Raw genomic sequence first — 26,975 nt, forward strand, 5'->3', positions numbered from 1 at the left:
AAAAAAAAAAAAGAAAAAAGAAAGAAAAGAAAAACACATGTTCTCCCCAGAAAATAGGCCAGTGGGCTCTTCCACCAGGGAGTCCAGGCTGAGGTGGGCAGGCCTCCTACATGGGCTCAAAGGGGCTCTCCGGTCTCTGCCAATGCTGCCAGCTTGCCTGCTATGGCCGCCCAGTAAAAACAGTGGCTCCGTGCAATCATGAAAAACAGGACTGCTCTGATCATTACGCTGCACACAAGCTTTGAATGAACTATCAAATAGTTACAACTCAATTAGTCTTTGTGGCTTATTTTTATTCTGAATCAATAACCTAGTAGTGAAGGTCTCCACAGCCCATTATGGCTTTACTGACCTATCTCCTTCCCCATGAACACCTACTGAAGGAAAGTGTTAAGGAAGCATGTGTTAAGATGTATCACTGCTTCTAAAAATAATGTGGAGGAGACAGGCATGAAACCCAAGTTCAGATGTGCTTAACTGCGGGGTTGATGACTCAACTACGAAGAGGTCTTTTGAATGCACAATTGATTTTTAGCAAGTAAAAGGTATCAAGACCTCCATTTTGATTTTATAAAAGTAGGCTAAGTTGCGTAAAAGTGGCTGAAAAACCAAGACGGCCTGATTTTTCAGCCTAAAAATAACCAGGGAATAGAGCCAAACATGAACATACATTTCAGCAGAAAGGTGATAGAGAGCCACGCAGATTATACTTTGAAGAAGGAAGAAACCCCACTTAATGGATTATGCTAACTTTAAAACAGAGTGAAAAATTGAAACTTTATAAGGGGAAAAGCAAACGCAGCTAGGTGTGTAGATCACCTCAAAAGAAACCACTGCTATTAAAGTTGCCATGAGTATCTTCGGAATTGTTAAAAAACAAATGCTAGGCTACCACTCTGATTCACCTACAATTTCACAAACTGATAGAAATTTCTCACCAAGACCCTAATTTTGGCATCAAAAATATTAATTTGTTGATCACAAAACTTAGTTTCATGTTAATTTGCTAATTTATGAGCTAGAAAACAGTCCTTGATTCTAAAAAAGCCGTTTAATATCATATCCCAATTACTCATCCAGAAAGAGGGAGAAAGGAGAGGGCATTTGAAATTGCACTGGAACACAACGTTTAGAATAATATAAAACATCTGGAAAGAAAAATCAAAGGCCAATAAATATTAATCTACATGAAATACAGGAAAAAAAAGGAGAAAACGCCGAAAGTACCTTGCTGTACCACGGAGACCGGCAGCCACGTTCACCTAGCTTACTCTTTGGATATGTAACTGAGCTAGCCTTAACTGCTTATAAAGGGTGCAACACAATTAGGGAGAATGTGTCTTTAATTTAGATCTGAAAGAAGCACAGGTGGATGGAAACTCTAATCACAGACCACTGTAGATCGTCAGAGCAATTAAGAACACAATTTCCAGTCTTGAAAGCCTTTCACACAAATCACCTGCTAACCTTTGGATCCAGGTTTCAGACTAGCAAAAACCTTGGGGTTCTTAAGGGCAAGTGAGATCTCACTAAGGAAGGAAATAAAGTGGGAGTCTCTTTCAGATTTCTTTGACTCGAAAATGACAACAATGGTAAAGTGGGGTTCTGGGCGGGTAAGGAAGTAGGTGCTCTGAACTTTGTCATCATAGAAGTGGACCACCTTCTCCAAGCTGTTCAGGTCGGACGTGCGGTCTGTCATGATCATGATGACATTGGGCCAGTGCAGGACAGGCCTGTCGCTGGGCAGAGATACCACGGCTGGATACTGATCCACGCCCTTTGGGGCCTCTCTGTAGGAATGGGGGTGGTGGTAGCCATGACCCTGAAAGCTCTCGGAACCCTGGTTGTCAAAGATTAAGGACACGTTGGCAGCGTCGTATTTCCTGATGAAGCTGGAAATCTTTCCAAAGAGGTCTGGGTTGGCTTTTGCAGTCAGCGTTTTCATTTCTGAAGCAGTCGTTTGTCGGCTCAGTGCCTCGTGAAAGTAGAAGCTAAATTTGGCAAGAAGCATGTTTTTGAGTTTCAGCAGCCAAAGGAAAAGGTGTGGGGGCTGAATGGCCTTCTGGGACTGCCCTCCAAACAGATGTTTCTTGGTCTCCCGTTGCTTTTCAAAGATCTGGCCCCAAGTCTGCAGCTTGGTGTGAGCGCTGTGTAAGTTAACCAGAGACGGGAGGAACTTCCACTCGGAGACCTGAGCCTGGGCCTTCAGGAGATGACTCAGTACGTCGACCTCCAGCTGGAAACTGCTTTCCAGAGGACTGAGGATGGGGTGGTGAAATCTAAAGGGGGAAGGGGAATTAACAGAAATGAGTGGAAATGTGACCCCACAATGACACTTTCTATCCTCAAAAAAACACAGTGTGGTCAGACTAATACTATGTTTGGGGGCGGGGGAAGGAAAGATGGAAAGATTCCATGTTGATTTATTTAAAAGGTCATTCTGATATAACTTCGTCATATCAGAATTACATCAGCACCATAGTCTCCTGTGGAAATAGCCTGACATTAAAAAAAAACAAAAAATGAGAATAGCCACTACCTTCTGTTCAAATACAGAGAAACTGAATTAGCTGTAAGTCTTTCTTACAGCTTACAAAAAACACCAAGGTTTTTTGTTTTGTTTTGTCTGTTTGTTTTTGGCCACGCCTCACGGCTCGTGGGATCTTAGTTCCCTGACCAGTGTTCAAACCCGGGCCCACGGCAGTGAAAGCACCGAGTCTTAGCCACTGGACCACCAGAGAATTCCCACTATAGGTCTTTCTTAACTTATTTTATTTATTCTGGGAATTGTATGACAAAACAAGGCAACCTATTTTCAGGGTGTGGTCCTAAAGAGGCAAATAAAAGGTCACTAAAACATCTCTTAAATGTGTACATAACACATATCAACTTATTTAATGTTCACAGTAACTCCAAAAGGTATTAGGAAACCTATTTTGCAGATGAGAGTAGAGACTATAAACCAACTGAAACAGTATACAATCCATAAATGTTTATTAAAGGAATAGGGCTTCCCTGGTGGCACAGTAGTTAAGAATCCACCTGCCAATGCAGGGGACACAGGTTCGAGCCCTGGTCTGGGAAGATCCCACATGCCGCGGAGCAACTAAGCCCGTGCACCACAACTACTGAGCCTGCGCTCTAGAGCCCAAGAGCCAGAACTACTGAGCCTGCGTGCCACAACTACTGAAGCCCACGTGCTTACAGCCCGTGCTCCACAACAAGAGAAGCCACCGCAGTGAGAAGCCCACACCCCACAACAAAGAGTAGCCCTGGCTGACCCCAACTAAAGAAAGCCCGCACACAGCAACAAAACAGCCAAAAAATAAAAAAAAAAAAGGAATAGAACATTTATCAGAAAGCCCTTACTCACTTCTAGTCCTCAAATTCCCTTCATATTTAATCACAGTTAAAAACAAAATCGTGGCTAAATTTAAAAAATCTTATACTTCAACCACTTTCCATTTATCTCAGGATAAAATCTAAAATCCTTAAAAAGGCTTACAAGGCCTCGAAACACCTGGTCCCTCCTCAGCTTGAGCCACATTCTCATTCTTCTCACTTTCTCCATATATTAAGTAACTAGAAATGCGATGGTATACCAGAGAAGGTTAGGGTAATAGCATAATTTCATTTCTATTTGTTCTAGACAAAATGTTTTTTAAAAATTTTGACCATGATCTACAGTAAGAAATACTTTATATTGTGATGAAGTGCATACATCGATAGATAAAAGGTTTTAAAATTTCACATTTACCCTTACTATGCACAATGTACTCTTGATATTTAACTACATATATTTTTTTTTTCTTTTTTTTTGTGGTACGCGGGCCTCACTGTTGTGGCCTCTCCCGTTGGCAGAGCACAGGCTCCAGACCCGCAGGCTCAGCGGCCATGGTTCACGGGCCCAGCTGCTCCGCGGCATGTGGGATCTTCCTGGACCGGGGCACGAACCTGTGTGCCCTGCATCGGCAGGCGGACTCTCAACCACTGCGCCACCAGGGAAGCCCAATATATATATTTTAATTAGATTACTGCTCACTAACTTAATTTTATGACTCATGGACTGCTACCTGCTGTTTGTAAAACAGTTTTTACTTCACTTGTCTAGTAAATTGAGGGGGAAGGGGACAGGCTGTGGGAAGGTCCTCTCTCCCCGGCAGAGGGGATAACGGGCACGTGCAAAGACCCTGAGGCCAGTGACAGCCTGAGCCTTTTCCATCAACACTTCTACTTCAGGTCTCCTCTTCAGAGTCACTTCCTTCAAAATGTCTTCTTTGTCCTCCCCCAGACTAGGTCAGGCCCTCTAATTATATCCTCTAGTTTCTTAATACCTGTCTTCCCCTTTGTAGCTTAATCGTATAACTTATCAGACAAACTGGGGCACAGGGTCACCCTTGCTTTGAGCCCCTTCTGAGGGGAAGTAAAAGCTGCGTTCTTCCTTCACTCTCTCAAACACGCAGCACGTAGTAGAAACTCGGTAAATGTGGTAACTATGTGAAGATTTGAATCCTAGTTTCTGCCTCATTGACTCTGTTGTTTATGACCTATATGAAGTTCTGTAACAATGAGATGGAATGGTTATCGCTTCTCAGCCTTTTGGCTAATATCAAGTGTGGCAAAGGACTGGATGAGGAGAGTCCTTTCTGTATGGACCACTTAGAACTTTCTTGCTCATCTTTTTCTTCTGAGAAATGCCCAGGGAGTTTCAGTGTCTGCCTGGCCTGATGCACCTCCTTCTCAAGGAGCCTACATGAAGCCATTACACTCTTCCTCAAGTTCCAAAGGATCTGCAGAGGTTTCAGGAATTATCTTAGCAAGTGATCCCATTTTGAAGGTGTGGGCAAGATCTAGCATTTCCCAAGCATATCATATGCCCCAGGCACCATGGGAGATGATTTACAGGCCTGAGCCCATGTAATTTAATTGCTTCACTGTCAATGAGACAGAAGATTCTTACACATCTGTTTTGGCCCTGGTTGAAGAGGAAAATCCTGGTTATCAATTAAACAATTAGGAAAAAAAAAATCATCACAAGTATATCTAGAGTTTTAAAAAAATCTATTTAAACAAATGGGATTATGATTAAGAGAGCCCAAACTAGGTTGGATATTATATGATAGAAACTGATTATCATGTGATAAATAGGATGTAGCTAGTCACATAACAATAACACATTGTTTTTTTTCTATTACTGGTATTTTACAATCAACATCCTTCAAGATACGGAAGCTAAAACATGGGTGGGAGGTGTAGTCTAATAATACACTCAAAGAATCAGAAAGATAAACCAGATCTCAAATCCTCTAGCTCATGTACTCAATTAATTAACTAATTTGGACTCTTCAAACATTACATGCTTTGAAGTAAACGTTAAGAAAGCCTAACACGGGACTTCCCTGGTGGCACAGTGGTTGGGGGTCCGCCTGCCAATGCGGGGGACATGGGTTCAAGCCCTGGTTTGGGAGGATCCCACATGCCGCGGAGCAGCTGAGCCCGTGCGCCACAGCTAATGAGCCTGCGCCCTGGAGCCCAGGAGCCACAACTACTGAGGCCCGTGCGCCTGGAGCCCCTGCTCCGCGGTGGGGGGAGGCGCCACAATGGGAGGCCCACGCACCGCAGCGAGGAGTGGCGCCCCGCTCATCACAGCTGGAGAGGGCCCGCGCAGTGGCAAGGACCCAGCATAGCCAAAAATAAATAAATTTGTAAAAAAAGAAAAAGAAAGCCTATCACACACACACACACTATAGCATGTCTCAGAATCTTTGCATTCTGAGAAATGCTCCTACCACCTTAGCCTTTAGGCAACTTGACACTTAATGAGCCTTAAGTATCACCAGATTCTACAATCATGGATATCACGAAAATCTGCCAAGGAGCTATGAACACAGTAAGACTGTTAATAAGAGGAAAATGGTTTCATTCTACCACAAATAACAATACTCAAAGTGATGTTTCTGCTTCCAGCTGGAAATCATCATTTATATCCAATGTTCTCTTGAAAGAATATGAATTCTCTTCTCTGTACAAACCTTTAGAAAGAATTCTGCACAAGCTCTTCCGTATACATATACGGAAAAGTGTTTAAATGTTCAACATTTATTAGGATGAATGTGAATGCCGAAGCTACTTTTCATCCGTAAGAAGAGCTAAAAATTCATGCTAATGTTATTCTGCCAAGACTCTGAGATTAGCAGTATGTTGTATCATTTTCCCATTCCCACTCTGTGCCTCATACCTATTCACATCTCACACCGTAGTGGGGTCTGTTAAATTGTTGTAATCCAAAAACATACAGCTTGAAAGAGCCTGAATACAGAATAAATTGACAACTATTTGCAGAGAACATCTGCTCCAAAAAAAGCCAAAAAGAAAGACAGAAAAAGAGAGAGAGAGGAAGGGAGCTCCAGCACGCACTCCCTCCTTCACAAATCTCCATCAAGGAGTTCCTTCCAAAAGAAGTATGCAGGTCCCATGCATGTGAGAAGTCAGAAGACCAATTAAAAATAAAACTGTAGTACAATGTGAATATATGAATGTCACAAAACTGTACATTTAAGCAACAAAACGTTATGCAGCCATTAACAAAAAACACAAAGTACTGATGCATGCTACAACATGGATGAACCTTGGAAACATTATGCTAAGTGAAATCAGCCTGACACAAGAGGACTGATGTCACATGATTCCACTTGTATGAGAGACACCGAAGAGGCAATTTCACAGGGACAGAAATTAGAATGGAGGTTACCAGAGGCTGAGGGGAGAATAGGCCGTTATTGCTGAATGGGTACAGAGTTTCTGTTTGGATGATTAAAAAAAAATTCTGGAAATGGATGGTGGTGATGGTTGCACAACATTGTAAATGTACTTAATGCCACTCAACTGCACACTTAAAATGGTTAAGGTGATAAATTTTATATTATGTATGTTTTATTACAACAAAACAATAAAATTTAAAAAAATCAAAAAAACCCCAAAAAACACACAAAAACTTACACTTAAAAATGGTTAAAGAAGTAAATGTTATGTATATTTCACCACATTTAAAAAATCCATAATCTCATTTAAAACAATCACTATACTAGTTTTTAGATATAATTACATTGAGGATATAAAGATGAATTAGACAAAGGTTTGCCCTACAGGACCTCCCCTGGTAGAAGGAGGTATTTATAATGGCTATAAGCAGGAAGTAATACATCTCTTACGAGGGGTACAAATCAACTAACAGTTTAGAAAAAGGAGCAATTCCTTTTGGTTGAAAGATTGTGCAGGTCATAGAGGAGACAGGATTTCAACTGAGTCATAAAGCTTAAAGAACAGGTAGGATTTAGCCACGTGAAGATGAGAGCTTAAATTTCTGGCCCCAGTTCTTAACCACCCCTGATTCCACACCCTTTGCTGTGTGATTCTGCGGCCTCTCCCACCAGAGGTAGAGTGTACTTTCCCACCCCTGGACCATGGATCGGGCTATGTGACTTGCTTTGGCCAAAGGGATGTTAACAGATCTGATGCAAGCAAAGGCTTCAAATGAGCTTGACTGGGCTTGTTCTTTGGCACTTGGGCGTCATCACTGGGTAGCTGCTTCCCCTCTAATCTTGGGCTCAGAACGAACACACGTGTAGCTGACCAAGCCCAAAACTCACAGCAATAAGCCAAGCCCAATGAGACCAACAGTGTTCAGCAGAGCTACCCAGTTAAGCCCAGCCTACGTCAGACAACTCCCAATTGACCTGCAAGCCCGAAAGTGTGATTTTGGGGGTAGTCTGTTATACAAAATAATTGTGGCAACAGCTAATTGACACATGATAGAACTTGACGAGGTTCAGAACACGCTACCCCAAAATATGGCATCTTGGTATATTGACTATTTTAAGCTGAATGAATTTGACAAATGACATATGCAGGTAACATTGAGAAATGACATATGCAGGAAGGACTTTCTGACCCTCTCCTGAAGCAGATCATAAAACCCTCATGTAAGAGGTTCCCTCCCTGTACCCTGAGGAAAGGAGTATCCTTATCTCCAAAGACATAAGGTCACAGAGAGAAATCTGAACGGGCCTCGCTGTTTCCCCCAGTTTAGTACACTTAGCTCATGCCTTTTTTCATCCTAGCACATTTTTCCACAACTCTCACTCTTCATCACATCTAGCATAAAAACACAGGTTTAACAACTTCTTTGGGTCTTCATTTCCTTAGAAGACTCCATGCCACATAAAACCTATATTAAAATACATTTGTATGCTTTTCTCTTGTTAATCTGTCTTTTGTTAAAGGGCCCTCAGCTGAGATACTTAGAAGAGTAAAGGAAAAAGATATTTTTTCCTCCCCTACAAATTGGAGGACATTCTAAGCAAACTAAGTAACAGGACCCAAGGTAGGAAATGGCAAATTTCCTTATGGGGAATACATTAGATTATGGACTTTTTTTTTGGCTTCTGCTTAAAATCCTCAAAGTTTTCTCTTTGAAGCTGCTTCCTTTTTACTAGGAGTTTGAGTGCAATTTAAGGCATCTGATGGGCCTTAGGTAATTTGAAAAGTTGGGCTGGGGCAAGATCACAGAAACCCTTGAGTCTCCACTGTTACGATCTAGGCGAGTCAAATACCTAGAGTAGAACGCGTCCTACAGAAATCGTACTATTGCTGGTTTTGCTTATGAAATTTTCAGTGGGCAACAGTTAACCTTGTTGAACTACACACATGCAACTAACTGTTTCATTAACAGTCTTATCATCATGAATCTTTTTTTTTGAAGGAAAAAGGGCATAAAGACTAAATAAATCACTGTTCTGCCCTTGGTGAGAATTCTGTCATTTGAAGCATTCAGATCAAAAAAAATGTGCTTCCTAAAATGCAAACAGAAATTTATGTAACTCAGTTTTAAAAAAAATGCTCTTTAAATCCTAGCTATAAAATTATGATTAAAGAATAAAAATCATTTAATAGAATATTATTGCCACACCAGATGGATTTTTAAAAGCTGTCTAGAATGAATAATTGCTGACTTCTTTTAAAAAATTATTTCTTAAAAATCATGTTGTAAAGCTAGTGGTTTCCAGTGGGGAGAGGGAAGGGGGAGGGGCAATATAGGGGGAGAGGATTAAGAGGTACAAACTATTATATTTAAAATAAGCTACAAGGATATATGGGACTTCCCTGGCAGTCCAGTGGTTAAGACTCTGTGCTTCTACTGCAGGGGGCATGGGTTTGATCCCTGGTCAAGGAACTAGGATCCCGCGTGCTGCACGGCATGGCCAAAAAAAAAAAAAAGGGATATATGATACAACACAGGGAATACAGCCAATATTTCATAATAACTATAAATGGAGTATAACATTTAAAAATTGTGAATCACTATACGGTACACCTGAAACTTATATAATACTGTGTATCAACTATACTTCAATTAAAATTTCTTGATTTAGGAGAGTATATATTAAATTGCATTTATAATCTATCTTCGAGTTTTGTTTTAACCATGAAATAGAAAGATAAGCCAGAATTTTCTTTTATGTCCACTGTACAAAACAGGTAAATAAATTCAAAACAAATTCTACTGAATCAAAAAATGTTCCACTGATAATTCCTTGGAAATAAAAACCCAAGTTCTACTTCTCCTCAAAAGTATTCAAGGAATAGTAGACACCCTGACCCTGCATGAGTTAATCCATGTTTTTTCTTCTAAAGGGCACACAATGAAAACTCAAATGATTAATGTTAATTATTCAATTGGAAATGCAGCATCACAAATGACTGTGATTCTTAACCAATTTACATTTGCTTAATAATGTAATAAGTTTGCCAAAAGAGGAAACCTTTAACACCATTCTACTCTGAGCACACCTGGCTTCCAGAGGAGAAAAACAAAATATGACTCCCCTTCATCTCTGAAAGCAAAGGGCAACTCATGTTAATTTATATCTAAAATAATTTCACTTCCCAAAGAAAATGAATATAGTATACAGAATTTCAACTTTTCAGAAATTCTAAACTAAAGAATTTATGTTGTTCAAATTAACCCAAAGCCTCTACTGTAGATAATTTTTAGGCTAGGATGTGTCTGTGATCATTAATTCCCTATTAAGTAGACAAAGGTAGCACTGGTGGAGGATGGAGACAATAGCTGAAAACACCTATTGACCATATGTGATTTACAGCCAGCTCCATCAGTATCCACTCAGCAGGATAAGGGGTACTGCCAAGTACTGCCCTAAGATCTTCAAGAATGAAACCTGGGCTTTTGCTACTGCAATGGAAGAAATTCCCAGGCCTCTGAGAAGTGGGATGTTTCAAAGAAGGTTCAAAGATGATAGGTCACAAATCTAATAAAATAAAAACAATTATATAGTAATAACCATTCATTACTATGACACAACATACACACAGGCACTTGCACACACATTGGTAAGGTTCAATAACCAGTATATCCTAATGTTGGCATCTTTTCCTTATTTATCCAATTTTTCTTGCAGACTTATGTATCAGTATCACAGGGAACTTTTAAAACAGACAGGTTTCTAGGCACCCAACCCCAAATCACTGAATGTTACTCTCTTGGGAAAGAAGAAGGGCTCAGGCAACGGTATTTTTCTTAAGCTCCCAAAATGGTTCAGCAAAACACTTTCACGTTAGCATTTGGGAATCACCACATAAGATCTCTTCCTCTTGAGAATCACAGCTCCAATTGTACTGTAGTTTTTGGTTTAAAAAAAATGATTTTATTAAAAGAAAACATATACTAATCAGATTTGAGAAATAAAACAAAATTTCCAAAGATAAAAAAAATCTGTAAACATGTAAAATTTGTTTAAAAAAAGGAAATGTGTGTATTTATATGCATAAACTATCTCTTGAGAATGACAGAACTTGTTAACATTCGTTGACTCCTAGGAAAGAAATTAAGTAGCTGAGGAACAGGGGCAGAAGGTAGACTTTTCACTACTGCATTTTTTTGTACTTCATAAATTTTGAGCCATGTTCATATATTACCTACTAAAAATAAATAAAAATTTAGAATACAGCTGACCCCTGAATGACATACATGGGTTTGTACTGCACAGGTCCACTTATATACACATGTAAAATATATTACAAAATGTATGTAATATATTTTAGGAGGTAACATATTTTAGTAGGTAATATATTCAATACTTTGAATCTCTGTATGTGGAGTCACAGATATGGAAGAACCTATCCTTTCTACCTGCCTTTTCTTTCAAAATCCTACCTGCCCTTAAAAGTCTTCTCAGATTCTACCTCCTCTGTGAAGTCTCTTTTAATCTCTCTTAGCCTACTTCCCCCAGTCCATTAATCAGATGAGTATTAGGCTTAATTTGGGAATATAAATGAATATATCTGCCTTTCTTTTTTAAGCAAACATATCTGAACTCATACATCCAAAGGAGTGGCATCCTTCAAAGTCATCACTTTCCATTTATTTATTTATTTTAATTTTTAAAAACATCTTTATTGGAGTATAATTGCTTTACAATGTTGTGTTAGTTTCTGCTGTATAACAAAGTGAATCAGCTATACATATACATTTGTCCCCATATCTCCTCCCTCTTGTGTCTCCCTCCCACCCTCCCTATCCTACCCCTCTAGGTGGTCACACCGAGCTGATCTCCCTGTGCTATGCTTCTGCTTCCCACTAGCCATCTATTTTATGTTTGGTAGTGTATACATGTCAATGTTACTCTCTCACTTTGTCCCAGGTTACCCTTCCTCCTCCCTGTGTCCTTGAGTCCATTCTCTACATCTGTGTCATTATTCCTGTCCTGCCCCTAGGTTCATCAGAACCATTTGTTTTTTTAGATTCCATATATATGTGTTAGCAAACGGTATTTGTTTTTCTCTTTCTGACTTACTTCACTCTGGATGACAGACTCTAGGTCCATCCACCTCACTACAAATAACTCAATTTCGTTTCATTTTATGGCTGAGTTATACTCCATTGTATATATGTGCCACATCTTCTTTATCCATTCATCTGTCGATGGACATTTAGGTTGCTTCCATGTCCTGGTTATTGTAAACAGTGTTACAATGAACATTGTGGTACATGACTCTTTTTGGGTTTTTTTGTTTTTAACATCTTTATTGCAGTATAATTGCCTTACAATGGTGTGTTAGTTTCTGCTTTATAACAAAGTGAATCAGCTATACATATATACACATCCCCATATCTCTTCCCTCTTGCATCTCCCTCCCACCCTCCCTATCCCACCCCTCTATGTGGCCACAAAGCACCGAGCTGATCTCCCTGTGCTATGTGGCTGCTTCCCACAAGCTATCTATTTTACATTTGGTAATGTATATATGTCCATGTCACTCTTTCACGTCATCCCAGCTTACCCTTCCCCCTCCCTGTGTCCTCAAGTCCATCCTCTAGTAGGTCTGCATCTTTATTCCCATCCTGCCTTTAGGTTCTTCATGACCTTTTTTTTTTTCTTTTTTTTTTTAGATTCCATATACATGTGTTAGCATAGAGTATTTGTTTTTCTCTTTCTGAGTTACTTCACTTTGTAAGACAGACTCTAGGTCCATCCACCTCACTACAAATAACTCAATTTCATTTCTTTTTATGGCTGAGTAATATTCCATTGTATATATGTGCCACATCTTCTTTATCCATTCATCTGTTGATGGACACTTAGGTTGCTTCCATGTCCTGGCTATTGTAAATAGAGCTGCAATGAACATTGTGGTACATGACTCTTTTTGAATTATGGTTTTCTCAGGGTATATGCCCAATAGTTGGATTGCTAGGTCATATGGTAGTTCTACTTTTAGTTTTTTAAGGAACCTCCATACTGTTCTCCATAGTGGCTGTATCAATCTACATTCCCACCAACAGTGCAAGAGGGTTCCCTTTTCTCCACACCCTCTCCAGCATTTATTGTTTGTAGATTTTTTGATGATGGCCATTCTGACTGGTGTGAGGTGATACCTACCTCATTGCAGTTTTGATTTGTGTTTCTCTAATGATTAGCATCACTTTCCATTTAATTCGTCATAAAATTACTGAGCACCTACTATGTGCAAGGCTCTAAGCAAGGCTCCAAGGACCAAAAATAAAACTGAGTCATTCACAGTCAATGATGTTCACAACACTACTCAAATTCTTTTGGAACTGCTTTTTGGGCCAGGCAGTGAGCAATACATTATAACGAGTCTCACTTTATAAGCAGCAATTTCCTTCAAAAAATTTTTTCCAGTTGATCAACATCTTTTCAAAAAAAATTAAACTGGCTACAAATATCTTTTTGACTACCAAAAAAACATGCCCTGCTCTAAAGCACAGATGCCTGCCTGCACCAAAGAAGTTTAAGACAAAATCAAAACTATGCGACAGGTGCTGAAAGCAATTATAAAGGAGTTCCCTACACATGTTAAGTAATGGCTCCATCAGAAGAATCAAGTGGATAACTCACCAAGATGATGACTTTGAAAGGGACATTTATTTGAATAGTGGTTTATTAAAAAGTCACACTACGTGATATACAATTCTCTTGTTGTTGTGTGAATTCTTTCATAAGCAGAAAAACCAGTTACAATACAACCTTTAAGGATTACTTCATTCTCGACCTTTTGCTACTGCTCAGAGAAGCATCCATCCAGTATGGTGTTAACTAAGCCCAAAGAAGATGTCTAATGCATACCTGTTGATTAATTAATGTGTATAAAATGTAATACAACTATTTCTCCTTCACAGTTATTCCATCACAGATTTCCGCAGGGGTGTGGGGAAGACTGAGACTCTGTGTGGGATTGTGAGGCTGCCACACTCCTCCCTCCCTCCTCCCCTACACTGACCTGGAGCTGTATTTCTTGAGGATGGTGTCTAAAAGGCCAACGAGCTCTTCGGCATTGATGAACTTCTGTGTGCTGAGGGTGTACATCTTCTCATAGAAGTCTGCAATCTCCATCCGAGCCTGAACAAAGAAGCAGAGCTGCTCGGACAGGTGGGAAAGGAGCTCTTCCACGTGAGGTGCGGTCCCCCCTAGGGCACCACGGCCAGTCACCACCTTCTTTAGCTCATTATGCAGGGAAGTGTAGATGGTGCGGATGGAGTCCTTCCTGCTGAAGAAAGACTGGCCCCCTGGTAGACAAATGACATAAGCACATGACAGGTAAGGTAGAGAAACTGCAAGTACAAAACACCTCTCAGCATCCAAAAGGAAAGAATCTAAACTGCTGAACTCAATGAGCTTTCATCTACCATGTTCTCTGACTTCTATGATTTGGATTTAAATATCTTGTGATTCATAATTTCACTGTAAATTAACGCTGGTACAACTCAGTGTAGTGGTGGACCTGTGTATAATTTCCTTACCCAGGAGATTGGTTCAAGATGGTGGACTAGAAGGATATGCTCTCACTCCCTCTTGTGAGAGCACCAGAATCACAATTAACTGCTGAACAATCATCGACAGGAAGACACTGGAACTCACCAAAAAAGATACCCCACATCCAAAGACAAAGGAGAAGCCACAGTGAGATGGTAGGAGGAGCACAATCACAATAAAATCAAACCCCATAACCGCTGCGTGGGTGACTCACAAACTGGAGAACACATACCACAGAAGTCCACCCACTGGAGTGATGGTTCTGAGCCCCACGTCAGGCTTCCCAACCTGGGGGTCTGGCAACGGGAGGAGGAATTCCTAGAGAATCAGACTTTGAAAGCTGGTGGGATTTGATTGCAGGACTTCAACAGGACTGGGGAAACAGAGACTCCACTCTTGGAGGGCACACACAAAGTAGTGTGCGCATCGGGACCCAGGGGAAGCAGCAGTGACCCCATAGGAGACTGAACCAGACCTACCTGCTAGTGTTGGAGGGTCTCCTGCAGAGGTGGGGGTGGCTGTGTCTCACTGTGAGGACAAGGACACTGGCAGCAGAAGTTCTGGTAAGTACTCCTTGGGGTGAGCACTCCCAAAGTCCGCCATTAGCCCCACCAAAGAGTCAGGATAGGCTCCAGTGTTGGGTCGCCTCAAGCCAAACAACAAACAGGGAGGGAACCCAACCCCACCCATCAGCAGACAAGCGGATTAAAGTTTTACTGAGTTCTACCCACCAGAGCAACAGCCAGCTCTACCCACCACCAGTCCCTCCCAGAGAGCCTCATCCACCAGAGGGCAGACAGCAGAAGAACGACTACAAGAACTACAATCCTGCAGCCTGTGGATCAAAAACCACATTCACAGAAAGACAGACAAGATGAAAAGGCAGAGGGCTATGTACCAGATGAAGGAACAAGATAAAACCCTAGAAAAACAACTAAATGAAGTACAGATAGGCAACCTTCCAGAAAAAAGAATTCAGAATAATGATAGTGAAGATGATCCAGGACCTTGGAAAAGAATGGAGGCAAAGATCGAGAAGATGCAAGAAATGTTTAACAAAGACCTAGAGGAATTAAAGAACAAACAAACAGAGATGAACAATACAATAACTGAAATGAAAACTACACTAGAAGGAATCAATAGCAGAATAACTGAGGCAGAAGAACGGATAAGTGACCTGGAAGACAGAATGGTGGAATTCACTGCTATGGAACAGACTAAAGACAAAAGAATGAAAAGAAATGAAGACAGCCTAAGAGACCTCTGGGACAACATTAAGTGTAAGAACATTTGTATTATAGGGGTCCCAGAAGGACGAGAGAGAAAGAAACGACCCGAGAAAATATTTGAAGAGATTATAGCCGAAAACTTCCCTAACATGGGAAAGGAAATAGCCACCCAAGTTTGGGAAGGGCAGGGAGTCCCATACAGGATAAACCCAAGGAGACACACACCAAGACACAGAGTAATCAAATTGGCAAAAATTAAAGACAAAGAAAAATTACTGAAAGCAGCAAGGGGAAAATGACAAATAACACACAAGTGAACTCCCATAAGGTTAACAGCTGATTTCTCAGCAGAAACTCTACAAGCCAGAAGGGAGTGGCATGATATACTTAAAGTGATGAAAGGGAAGAACTAAAACCAAGATTACTCTACCCAGCAAGGATCTCATTCAGATTCAATGGAGAAATCAAAAACTTTACAGACAAGCAAAAGCTAAGAGAATTCAGTACCACCAAACCAGCTCTACAACAAATGCTAAAAGAACTTCTCTAAGTAGGAAACACAAGAGAAGAAAAGGACCTACAAAAACAAACCCAAAACAATTAAGAAAATGGTCATAGGAACATACATATCGACAATTACCTTAAACATGAATGGATTAGCCATTTGGTTGGAGCCTGTCCAACCAACAGACACAGGCTCGCTGAATGGAAACAAAAACAAGACCCATATATATGCTGTCTACAAGAGACCCATTTCACACCTAGGGATACATACAGACTGAAAGTGAGGGGATGGAAAAAAAATATTCCATGCAAATGGAAATCAAAAGAAAGCTGGAGTAGCAATACTCATATCGGATAAAATAGACTTTAAAATAAAGAATGTTACAAGAGGCAAGGAAGGACACTACATAATGATCAAGGGATCAATGCAACAAGAAGATATAACAATTATAAATATATATGCATCCAACATAGGAGCACCTCAATACATATGGCAACTGCTAACAGCTATAAAACAGGAAATGGACAGTAACACAATAATAGTGGGGGACTTGAACACCTCACTTACACCAACGGACAGATCATCCAAACAGAAAATTAATAAGGAAACACAAGCTGTAAATGACACAATAGACCAAATAGACTTAATTGATATTTAAAGGACATTCCATCCAAATATAGCAGACTACACTTTCTTCTCAAGTGCGCACGGAACATGCTCCAGGATAGATCACATCTTGGGTCACAAATCAAGCCTCAGTAAATTTAAGAAAATTGAAATCATATCAAGCATCTTTTCTGGCCACAACGCTATGAGATTAGAAATAAATTACAGGGAAAAAAACGTAAAAAACACAAACACATGGAAGCTAAATGATATGTTACTGAATAACAAAGAGATCACTGAAGAAATCAAAGATGAAATGAAAAAATACCGAGAGACAAATGACAATGAAAACATGACAATCCAAAACCTATGGGATGCAGCAAAAGCAGTTCTAAGAGGGAAGTTTATAGCAATACAATCCTACCTCAAGAAACAACAAACATCTGAAATAAACAATCTAACCTTACACCTAAAGGAACTGGACAAAGAAGAACAAACAAAACCCAAAGTTAGTAGAAGGAAAGAAATCATAAAGATCAGAGCAGAAATAAATGAAATAGAAACAAAGAAAACAATAGCAAAGATCAATAAAACTAAAAGCTGGTTCTTTGAGAAGATAAACAAAATTGATAAACCTTTAGCCAGACTCATCAAGAAAAAGAGGGAGAGGACTCAAATCAATAAAGTTAGAAATGAAAAAGGAGAAGTTACAACGGACACCACAGAAATACAAAGCATCCTAAGAGAACACTACAAGCAACTCTATGCCAATAAAATGGACAACCTGGAAGAAATGGACAAATTCTTAGAAAGGTATAATCTTCCAAGACTGAACCAGGAAGAAATAGAAAATATGAACAGACCAATCACAAGTAATGAAATTGAAACTGTGATTAAAAATGAAATTGAAACTGTGATTAAAAATCTTCCAACAAACAAAAGTCCAGGACCAGATGGCTTCACAGGTGAATTCTATCAAACATTTAGAGAAGAGCTAACACCCATCCTTCTCAAACTCTTCCAAAACATCGCAGAGGAAGGAACACTCCCAAACTCATTCTATGAGGCCACCATCACCCTGATACCAAAACTAGACAAAGATACTACAAAAAAAGAAAATTACAGACCAATATCACTGATGAATATAGACGTAAAAATCCTCAACAAAATACTAGCAAACAGAATCCAACAACACATTAAAAGGATCATACACCATGATCAAGTGGGATTTATCCCAAGGATGCAAGGATTCTTCAATATACGCAAATCAATCAATGTGATACACCATATTAACAAATTGAAGAATAAAAACCGTATGATCATCTCAATAGATGCAGAAAAAGCTTTTGACAAAATTCAACACCGATTTATGATAAAAACTCTCCAGAAAGTGGCCATAGAGGGAACCTACCTCAACATAATAAAGGCCATATACGACAAACCCACAGTAAACATCATTCTCAATGGTGGAAAAACTGAAAGCATTTCCTCTAAGATCAGGAAGAAGACAAGGATGCCCACTCTTGCCACTATTATTCAACATAGTTTTGGAAGTCCTGGCCATGGCATTCAGAGAAGAAAAAGAAATAAAAGTAATGCAAATCGGAAAAGAAGAAGTAAAACTGTCACTATCACTGACATGATACTATATAGAGAGAATTCTAAAGATGCCACCAGAAAGCTACTCGAGCTAATCAATGAATTTTGTAAAGTTGCAGGATACAAAATTAATGCACAGAAATCTCTTGCATTCCTATACACTAATGGTGAAAAATCTGAAAGAGAAATTAAGGAAACACTCCCATTTACCACTGCAACAAAAAGAATAAAATACCTAGGAATAAACCTACCTAGGGAGACAAAAGACCTGTATGCAGAAAACTATAAGACACTGATAAAAGAAATTAAAGATGATACAAACAGATGGAGAGATATACCATGTTCTTGGATTGGAAGAATATTGTGAAAATGACTGTACTACCCAAAGCAATCTACAGATCAATGCAATCCTTATCAACTTACCAATGGCATTTTTTACAGCACTACAAGAAAAATTCTTAAAATTTGTATGGAGACACAAAAGACCCCAAATAGCTAAAGCGGTCTTGAGAGAAAAAAAACGGAGCTGGAGGAATCAGACTCCCTAACTTCAGACTATATTACAAAGCTACAGTAATCAAGCCAATAAGGTACTGGCACAAAAACAGAAATATAGATCAATGGAACAGGATAGAAAGCACAGAGATAAATCCATGCACCTATGGTCAACTAATCTATGACAAAGGAGGCAAGGATACACAATGGAGAAATGACAGTCTCTTCAATAAGTGGTGCTGGGAAAACTGGACAGCTACATGTAAAAGAATGAAATTAGAACACTCCCTAACACCATACACAAAAATAAACTCAGGGCTTCCCTGGTGGCGCAGTGGTTGAGGGAATGCCTGCCAATGCAGGGGACACGGGTTCGTGCCCTGGTCTGGGAGGATTCTACATGCCGCGAAGCGGCTGGGCCCGTGAGCCATGGCCGCTGGGCCTGCGCGTCCGGAACCTGTGCTCCACAGTGGGGGAGGCCACGGCAGTGAGAGGCCCGCATACCGCAAAATAAATAAATAAATAAATAATAAACTCAAAATGGATCTGAGAACTAAATGTAAGACCGGACACTATAAAACTCTTAGAGCAAAACATAGGAAGAACACTCTTTGACATAAATCACAGTAAGATCTGCTTTGATCCACCTCCTAGAGTAATGGAAATAAAAACAAAAATAACAAATGGGACCTAATGAAACTTAAAAGCTTTTGCAAAGCAAAGGAAACTACAAACAAGATGAAAAGACAACCCTCAGAATGGGAGAAAATACTTGCAAATGAATCAATGGACAAAGGATTAATCTCCAAAATATATAAACAGCTCACGCAGCTCAATATGAAAAAAACAAACAACCCAATCCAAAAATGGGCAGAAGACCTAAATAGACATTTCTCTAAAGAAGACATACAGATGGGCAAGAAGCACATGAAAAGCTGCTTAGCATCACTAACTATTAGAGAAATGCAAATCAAAACTACAGTGAGGTATCACCTCGCACTAGTTAGAATGGGCATCATCAGAAAATCTACAAACAACAAATGCTGGAGAGGGTGTGGAGAAAAGGGAACCCTCTTGCACTGCTGGGGGGAATGTAAACTGATACAGCCACTATGGAGAACAGTATGGAGGTTCCTTAAAAAATTGAAAATGGAATTACCATATGACCCAGCAATCCCACTACTGGGCATATACCCAGAGAAAACCATAATTCAAAAACATACATGCACCCCAATATTCATTGCAGCACTACTTACAATAGCCAGGACATGGAAGCAACCTAAATGCCCATCGACAGATGAATGGATAAAGAAGATGTGGTACATATATACGATGGAATATTACTCAGCCATGAAAAGGAACAAAATTGGGTCATTTGTAGAGATGTGGATGGATCTAGAGACTGTCATACAGAGTGAAGTAAGTCAGAAAGAGAAAAACAAATATCGTATATTAATGCATATATGTGGAACCTAGAAAAATGGTACAGATGAACCGGTTTGCAGGGCAGAAATTGAGTCACAGATGTAGAGAACAAACGTATGGACACCAAGGGAGGAAAGTGGTGGGTGGTGGTGTGATGAATTGGGAGATTGGGATTGACATATATACACTATATGTATAAAATGGATAACTAATAAGAACCTGCTATATAAAAAAACAAATAAAATTCAAATAAAAAATTTCCTTATTCATGCACCAATATTCCCCCAGCCCACTTCAACGAGGATTCAGATCTAATTCAGAGGATGATTAACCTTGCAAGTGACATCAACCTGGATCTAAAAAGTCCTCCTTCCACATAAAGATATTTAAAACAAAAGAGAACACCCAATTACGAAACACTGTTGTTATTCCTGGTAAATCAGAAAATTTTATTTCTGCTTTGGAGTTGCGTTTTCCTTTCAAGCTGTATGAGAAAATGGAAAACACGGACTACTGGGATCCCAGGGGAACAAAGGGACTGTTAGTGCTCTTAACAAGGTTGACAGTACAGTTTTTGTCATAATAAGCACCATATTGTGAATTATTAAGAATAGGAAGTGGGACTTCTCTGGTTGCGCAGTGGTTAAGAATACGCCTGCTAATGCAGGGAACATGGGTTTGATCCCTGGTCCAGGAAGATCCCACATGCCGCGGACCAACTAAGCCCGTGTGCCACAGCTACTGAGCCTGTGCTCTAGAGCCCGCGGGCCACAACTACTGAAGCCCACGCGTCTAGAGCCCGTACTCCACAACAAGAGAAGCCACTGCAATGAGAAGCCCGCACACCGCATCGAAGAATAGCCCCAGCTCGCCGCAACTAGAGAAAGCCCATGCGCAACAATGAAGACCCAAAGCAGCCAAAAATAAAGAAAGAAAGAAAAGAAAATAGAAAACAAAAAAAAACAGTAGGAAGCAATTATAAATAACTGCTGCTGTAACTCATGTTGTAACTCAGGGGTTCCAAAGAAAATCAGCCAAAAAGTAAGGCCACATACATTCTTTTCAACAACCAAAAAGGTTCAAATGGCATAGACATTATTCCTTTACTTCTGTATTAATACATGATCAACTATGCTTCTAATAATTATGGGGCCAGTTTCATAGATGTTTTCTTAAGCAATTCTGTACCCCACCAAAGGTCAGAGGTAAAACATTAGGAGAACAAAAAGCAACAGGGCAGGTTTAAAACAGTAATTCTTAGGAATATATAAAACTCTCAGAGATGAATGATATTTTAAATTTTCTGTTGATATTCATAGAATGCTTTAATGAATGAGTTACTGTTCTAAACATACCAATTAGGAGTATAAATTACTTATCAAGGCATTTGTAAAATGTCCTCTTAATGAATGAAACATTTCACAATTCATTGCCCACTTTGCATTTCAAGAAATGAATCTTATATCCCTTACCACTATGGCAACCACCTTGTCCCAGTTTACCCATGACTTTCCAGGTTTTAGTACTGAAAGTCTAGCTTCTCAGTAAACCCTTAGTCCCATGTCCTGAAAACCCCCTCAACTCCGGGCAAACCTATAGGGTTGGTCACCCTACTACTACTGATTTCACAGGCAAACTGCTGATACTGAAAAAGCGTTTTCTCCAATATACTGCCCAGACTGACTAGCATTCACATCATTTCTCCTACTAATAGCAGCAAAAACCATATGGTGAAGGTGGATTGACCCTGACACCAACATCCCATACAGCACTGTATCCTGGAAGGTCTGCCTTTCCTCTCCACCCATATTAAGTCTAGCTTTGCAGATTTTGTAAAGTGATGGTATGAAATAAATGGACCTCTGTGCCCAGGTCTAAGACAAAATCTCTTAGGTTACGAAGGTAGCAAGAGTACCAAGTAAAATTTAAAAGCTCTGGAAGTCTGAAAGACTTGGTTCCAAATCGCAGCTTCCAAATATACAAGCTGTGTGATGTGCACGGGACTTAACCTTAGCCACTTTGAGCCTTAGTTGTTGTTTTAACATGAAACTAAAAAGACACAATGAAATAACATTTGGTATGTAACACACCTGGAGCAAAGCACATAATCAATACTGCTAATCCCTTCCCCTTCCATTTATAACTGATAAAAGAAGCTCTCAATACTACAGAGTTTGGCTTCTGCAACTCTGTGGTAAATTGGGAGCTTCAAGTACTGTAAAAAGAATAGCTAGCTGTTTGATAGATAGCTAGGTGACCTTAATTGTGTACTCACTTCTGCTGTTAAACAAGGTGAACTTGGTGAAAATTTTAACTCTGGGTGAAAAATGGATACCTTCCTTCATTAGATTACCCTTACCTGGGGGTGTGGAAACACCGTATAAATATAAAGAATACCTTTTAAAGCTTATCAATAAACATCCATTACTACTATGTGAAACCAAGTTACCTGACACTTTAAGGAAGGGAGAGACCACCAACGCATTTGTTTTAAATATGTCTCTCTTCTCAAAGCTCTCAGGAGCACAAGCCTACTTGGTGACTACCCTGGTTAGGAATATCCAATGGGGAGTGGCCTTCCTTCATGCTGGGAAATAAGGAATCAGAGACACCAGACTTCTTGTCTCAGCTTTTTGAATTTACAAAATATGATTATTTTGAATTGTTTCCATGGAAGTCTCGTTTTATGAATGCTCATTATTTTTCAAGATTTCAACAGTCTATCTCACATTATGAAATTTCAAGCAATGAGTATATTAAAGTTTTGCACTTCTAATTGAATATTTTATTCCACAACTTCTTGCTAATGATACTCTTTAAACATCAGTTCTCAAGTTAAGTCATTTTCTACCATGGTATCTTCCAGCCACCAGATGTTGAGGAAACTCTCCAGCAATGAAACAAAGGGGAGAAAAGTATGACCTTCTAAAGTCCTCTGCAGGTATTGAGTCAGCATACTTTAATCACTGATCTTTCCCCAAATAGATATATTCTCCCCTCAAAGTAAACAGAGGGCTCCAAGATAAGGGTTGACCCCAAAGTTTTTCAGCTGAGCCAAGACAGGAACAGAAGGCTCCCTGTCAGGTCTGTTCTTTGTCTAAAGTCCCACACTTGCATCTATAATCAGGATTCACTGCCAAGGTCTCCAATAAACACCAGTCACAAAAGTGAAGTCAAAAAGACTCACTTTTTAAAACCGTGCTTTCTACATGTTTAAAAAATACACATAAACTTTTTGTTTTGCCTTTTTAAAGAAAACCATATAAATGTTCTAAATAGCAAAGTAGTTGACGAACATGGGACTGTTTTAAGTAGCAACACAAAAATTTTCCCAAGTTTTTAAGAAAACGGAGAGTCAATTCAATAATCATGAAGTCATATTGTAAGCACGTTGATATCACAAACATTCCAGTATCAAAAAACGGTAAGGTAATTGCAAAGCTAAAAATTTACATCCGGAACCTACATTTACTGTACACGAGAGTAAGCTATGTGGCATTAAACATGCCATTTTCAGAACATTTACACCGAAGTGACAGATCAGCTGGGAGCCTAAACAGCGCCTGAGCATGTTTCACAGTGTAAATTGCTCCGTGGATCAATTTCAAAGCACAGCCCTCAGGCTCACCCATGCAAGCTGGGGTCTGCGCAGAACTAATCGCTTTACATAATAAGAGCCACTTCAGAGAACCCAAGTCAGAGACAGTGATGGGCTTGTGCATGTTCTTAGGCACAGCCAGGCACCTAAAACCAGGCACATACAACTTAAACTAGAGTAGATTTCTTAACTGAGGTCTATACATAGGCTTTAGGAAATCCAAGTGAACCCTTTCAGATTACATGCAAAATTGTATTACACAGATATTTTTCCGGGGAGTGAGGCCACAGGTTATCAAATCCTCATAGGTGAACTAAAAGAAAAAAACATAAGAAACACGGCACTGGGATCAATCACCATTCTTCATGGGGCGGGGGAATCTAAAAACACTAAAACTGCAAGAAAATTACCCACCTTCAATTTTACACCAGAATCCTCCCCATTTTCATATATACATAATAATATGTAAATTATTTAATATATAACTGTAAATTATACTACATCTACAATTTTTATAAATCATTTGGACACAAACACAATCTGACAGTTCAAAGGTAGGTATTCTGGTATAGGCTCTGTCACCTACCCGCACAACTGCATGCACACAATTTGCCAATCTGTAGAAAGGGGAATTATAACACTGCAAGAGCAATTGTAAATCTCTGAGAAGTGCCACTGTAAGAAAAGGAGGAAAAATTACACAAGGTGAAAGAAACTATCTGACTAGTTGTTGCCAGTAAGTCAACACACTAAATAACAAGTTATTGTTTGAAAAGCTAAAGCACAGTTAAGATCTCAGAAAGCCCTGCCCCTTGAGTGTTTACTGAAAGCAAGATGTACATGGTCACCTTCAGGCAATACAAGGAAACTGGGGGGGAGAAACTCAAACTGGAATCTGCACTCAATTGTACACTTCTATTTTATACTGTTATGTGTCCTTCATTCATACCAGACCCTGTGCCTCTGATATTAAAGGGTCTAAAATACGCCAAAGTACTAAAACAACTCTAAAAGCTCTGGGATTCATAATATTGGTAATTATAAGCAGTAATACTTCGTATGTATAGCCCTTGGCTTTCACATATATTATTTCCTTCTGATTTACTCATACTAATTGTTTCTACTAGTGAAAATCAGCTTAATCAGCTCCTGCATCTTATTTTCAGGGGCAAGATTTATCATGGGATGATAAGAGTGTTTACCATTTTCCCTGTAAGGCCCCTCTTGTTAGTGTTAGGCATATTTCTTGCCTTTCCTGTCCAGCATTCATTTTTCTCTTCATTCGTTAGATATTTATTGTGGGTCTACGAAGAGGGGGTAGGACTCCATCTGTAACTCTCTGGGGCCTTAAGAAGCCAGACAATAGTGTTCATGAATTCTAACTAGATTGTATTGCCAAGTTTTGCTCCTCTCGCCGCAGTGTCACTGGTTAGAGAGCGAGGACATAGAGTTTAACTTCTCATTTATGGCACCAATCCATGCATAAGCAAAATGGATACTGCCATCGGTTTGAAGCACAGCCCTGCAAACAACATCCACCCGGACGGCCAATCTATCTGCCGCGGAGGCCGGTGGGCGGGGTTTGTGGAAGCCGAGGGAAGGACGGGATCGGTGGGAGGAGACCTGGGAGTGCGGAGTTGAGCCTGCGGCTAAGAGTGACAGAGACAGGGAACCCAAGCCATTGCCGATGGGGGAATATACTCCCTTTCCTTCCTCAAGGGGCACGGGGGGCGGGGCGGAGGTACCTAGTTTCTGCCCCAGGTAGGTGAGGCTGTGATAGACCTTCTCTGCCGCGGCCAGGTGGGCCAAGGCCGCCAGCAGCGACAGCCAGCTGCCCCCCGCGCTCTTGTTGGCCTCTCGTTCCTTCTCCACATTGTCCTTGGCCTTGTCGTAAGAGAAGATACCCAGGTGAGAGAAGAACGTCTCCAGCACCGCCTGTTCCACCGGGACCGGGGCTGCCAGCGGGATAGACTCCCCCATGCGAGCTGCGCTCCAGCTCCACCCACGTGGCTCGCCTCTCCCTCGCACTTCCGGGTTCTCAGGGAACGGGCGCACGAGCGTGCGTGCGCGTGACCGCCGCAAGCGGCGGGCTCGTGAGCGCGCGGCCGCCTGGACCGCGCCTGGGCCTTAGAGAGGACGCGGTTAAGGGTCAAGGCGGGAGAGGGATGGCCGCTCCTTAGCTCCTGAGCGACTCCGGCGCTTCGGTACCCGCAGCTCTGACTATTCGGACCCTCAGGGCAGGGCGCGAGGCGGCCCGCTCGCTGCTCCGTGGAGCTGACGGCGTTCTGAGGTGAGCTGAGAGGCCCCTCCCTGTTAGACTGCGTCAGTGCTGGTGACGTCACGTTTCCGTGACGTCAGTAGTTCTTGTCCTAACATCTGGCCGGGGCTCGGCTGGGGCCTGAGGCGCGCGGCGAGGTGAGCCTTGGGCTTGGAACTGTGCTAGCTCTCACAACAAGGAGTCTGTAGTCCTCATTGCTTTTAAACCAACTCCAGTAAGTGGTTTATAGAGTAGAAGCCTCAGGTGGGTAAAGGTTTATCTCTCACCCCCATGTCTGATTTTCACCCGTGGTGGGTTAATTCACGCCTCTGTCAGGTTCTAGTCATCTCGGGTTCGTGCTAACGAAAGGGCTTCCGACCAGAGCTGCTCCTAGGCTTGGCCGTACTACCCACACTATATTAGGCTTCCTTAAAAAGTTCTCAGAATGAAGGCTACGTTAATGCAACTTCTGCTAAAGAATCTGAATTGATGTACTTTGTCATTCAGATGAATTACAAATCCTCAAACATTTAAGAAACACCATAAACCCAGCTCATAGGTATGTCCACTGCTTGAAACACTACCCCACTGCTCGCTTAGTTTTTAACCTTTCTCTTTGTTATTTTTATTTTATACACTTTAGTCATAGTGTATTTAAACACGTATATTTTCATCTGTCTTTCCCCTACTAAGTGAATTCCCTAAAGCACAATCTAGGTTTCATTCACCTTTATAATTTTTTCATCATGGATGGCACAATGATTTTTGTTAGACAAATGAGGGAATTACCTGTTTTCATTTTTCTGTCAAACAAGATCGGTTCTGCCATCATTACCTTTTAATGCAAATCCCATAGTTTGATTTTAATGAATATATAGTATTTTAATGCAAATCCCATAATTTGATT

General features: G+C 40.5%; 1 protein-coding gene across 2 annotated transcripts; it reads right to left on the reverse strand.

Moving 5' to 3' along the window:
• Positions 1-276: 276 nt before the first annotated feature.
• On the reverse strand, positions 277-25,954 carry CUNH12orf66 (chromosome unknown C12orf66 homolog). Of its 2 annotated transcripts, none has more exons than XM_029206765.1 (3): positions 25,716-25,954; positions 13,822-14,107; positions 277-2,279 (listed from the first exon to the last, which is right to left on the reverse strand). In XM_029206765.1, exons 1-3 carry the CDS (start codon positions 25,789-25,791, stop codon positions 1,463-1,465), a joined length of 1,179 nt encoding a protein of 392 aa, XP_029062598.1. In that variant the 5' UTR covers positions 25,792-25,954; the 3' UTR covers positions 277-1,462. The 2 variants fall into 2 exon arrangements, with proteins under 2 accessions (XP_029062598.1, XP_029062597.1); XM_029206764.1 differs by having other exon boundaries at positions 25,557-25,954.
• Positions 25,955-26,975: the final 1,021 nt, after the last annotated feature.

This window comes from Monodon monoceros, unplaced genomic scaffold (genome assembly GCF_005190385.1).
Source record: "Monodon monoceros isolate NGI ecotype Baffin Bay Population unplaced genomic scaffold, NGI_Narwhal_1 Super_Scaffold_6, whole genome shotgun sequence".
NCBI classification, from domain to species: Eukaryota; Metazoa; Chordata; class Mammalia; order Artiodactyla; family Monodontidae; genus Monodon; species Monodon monoceros.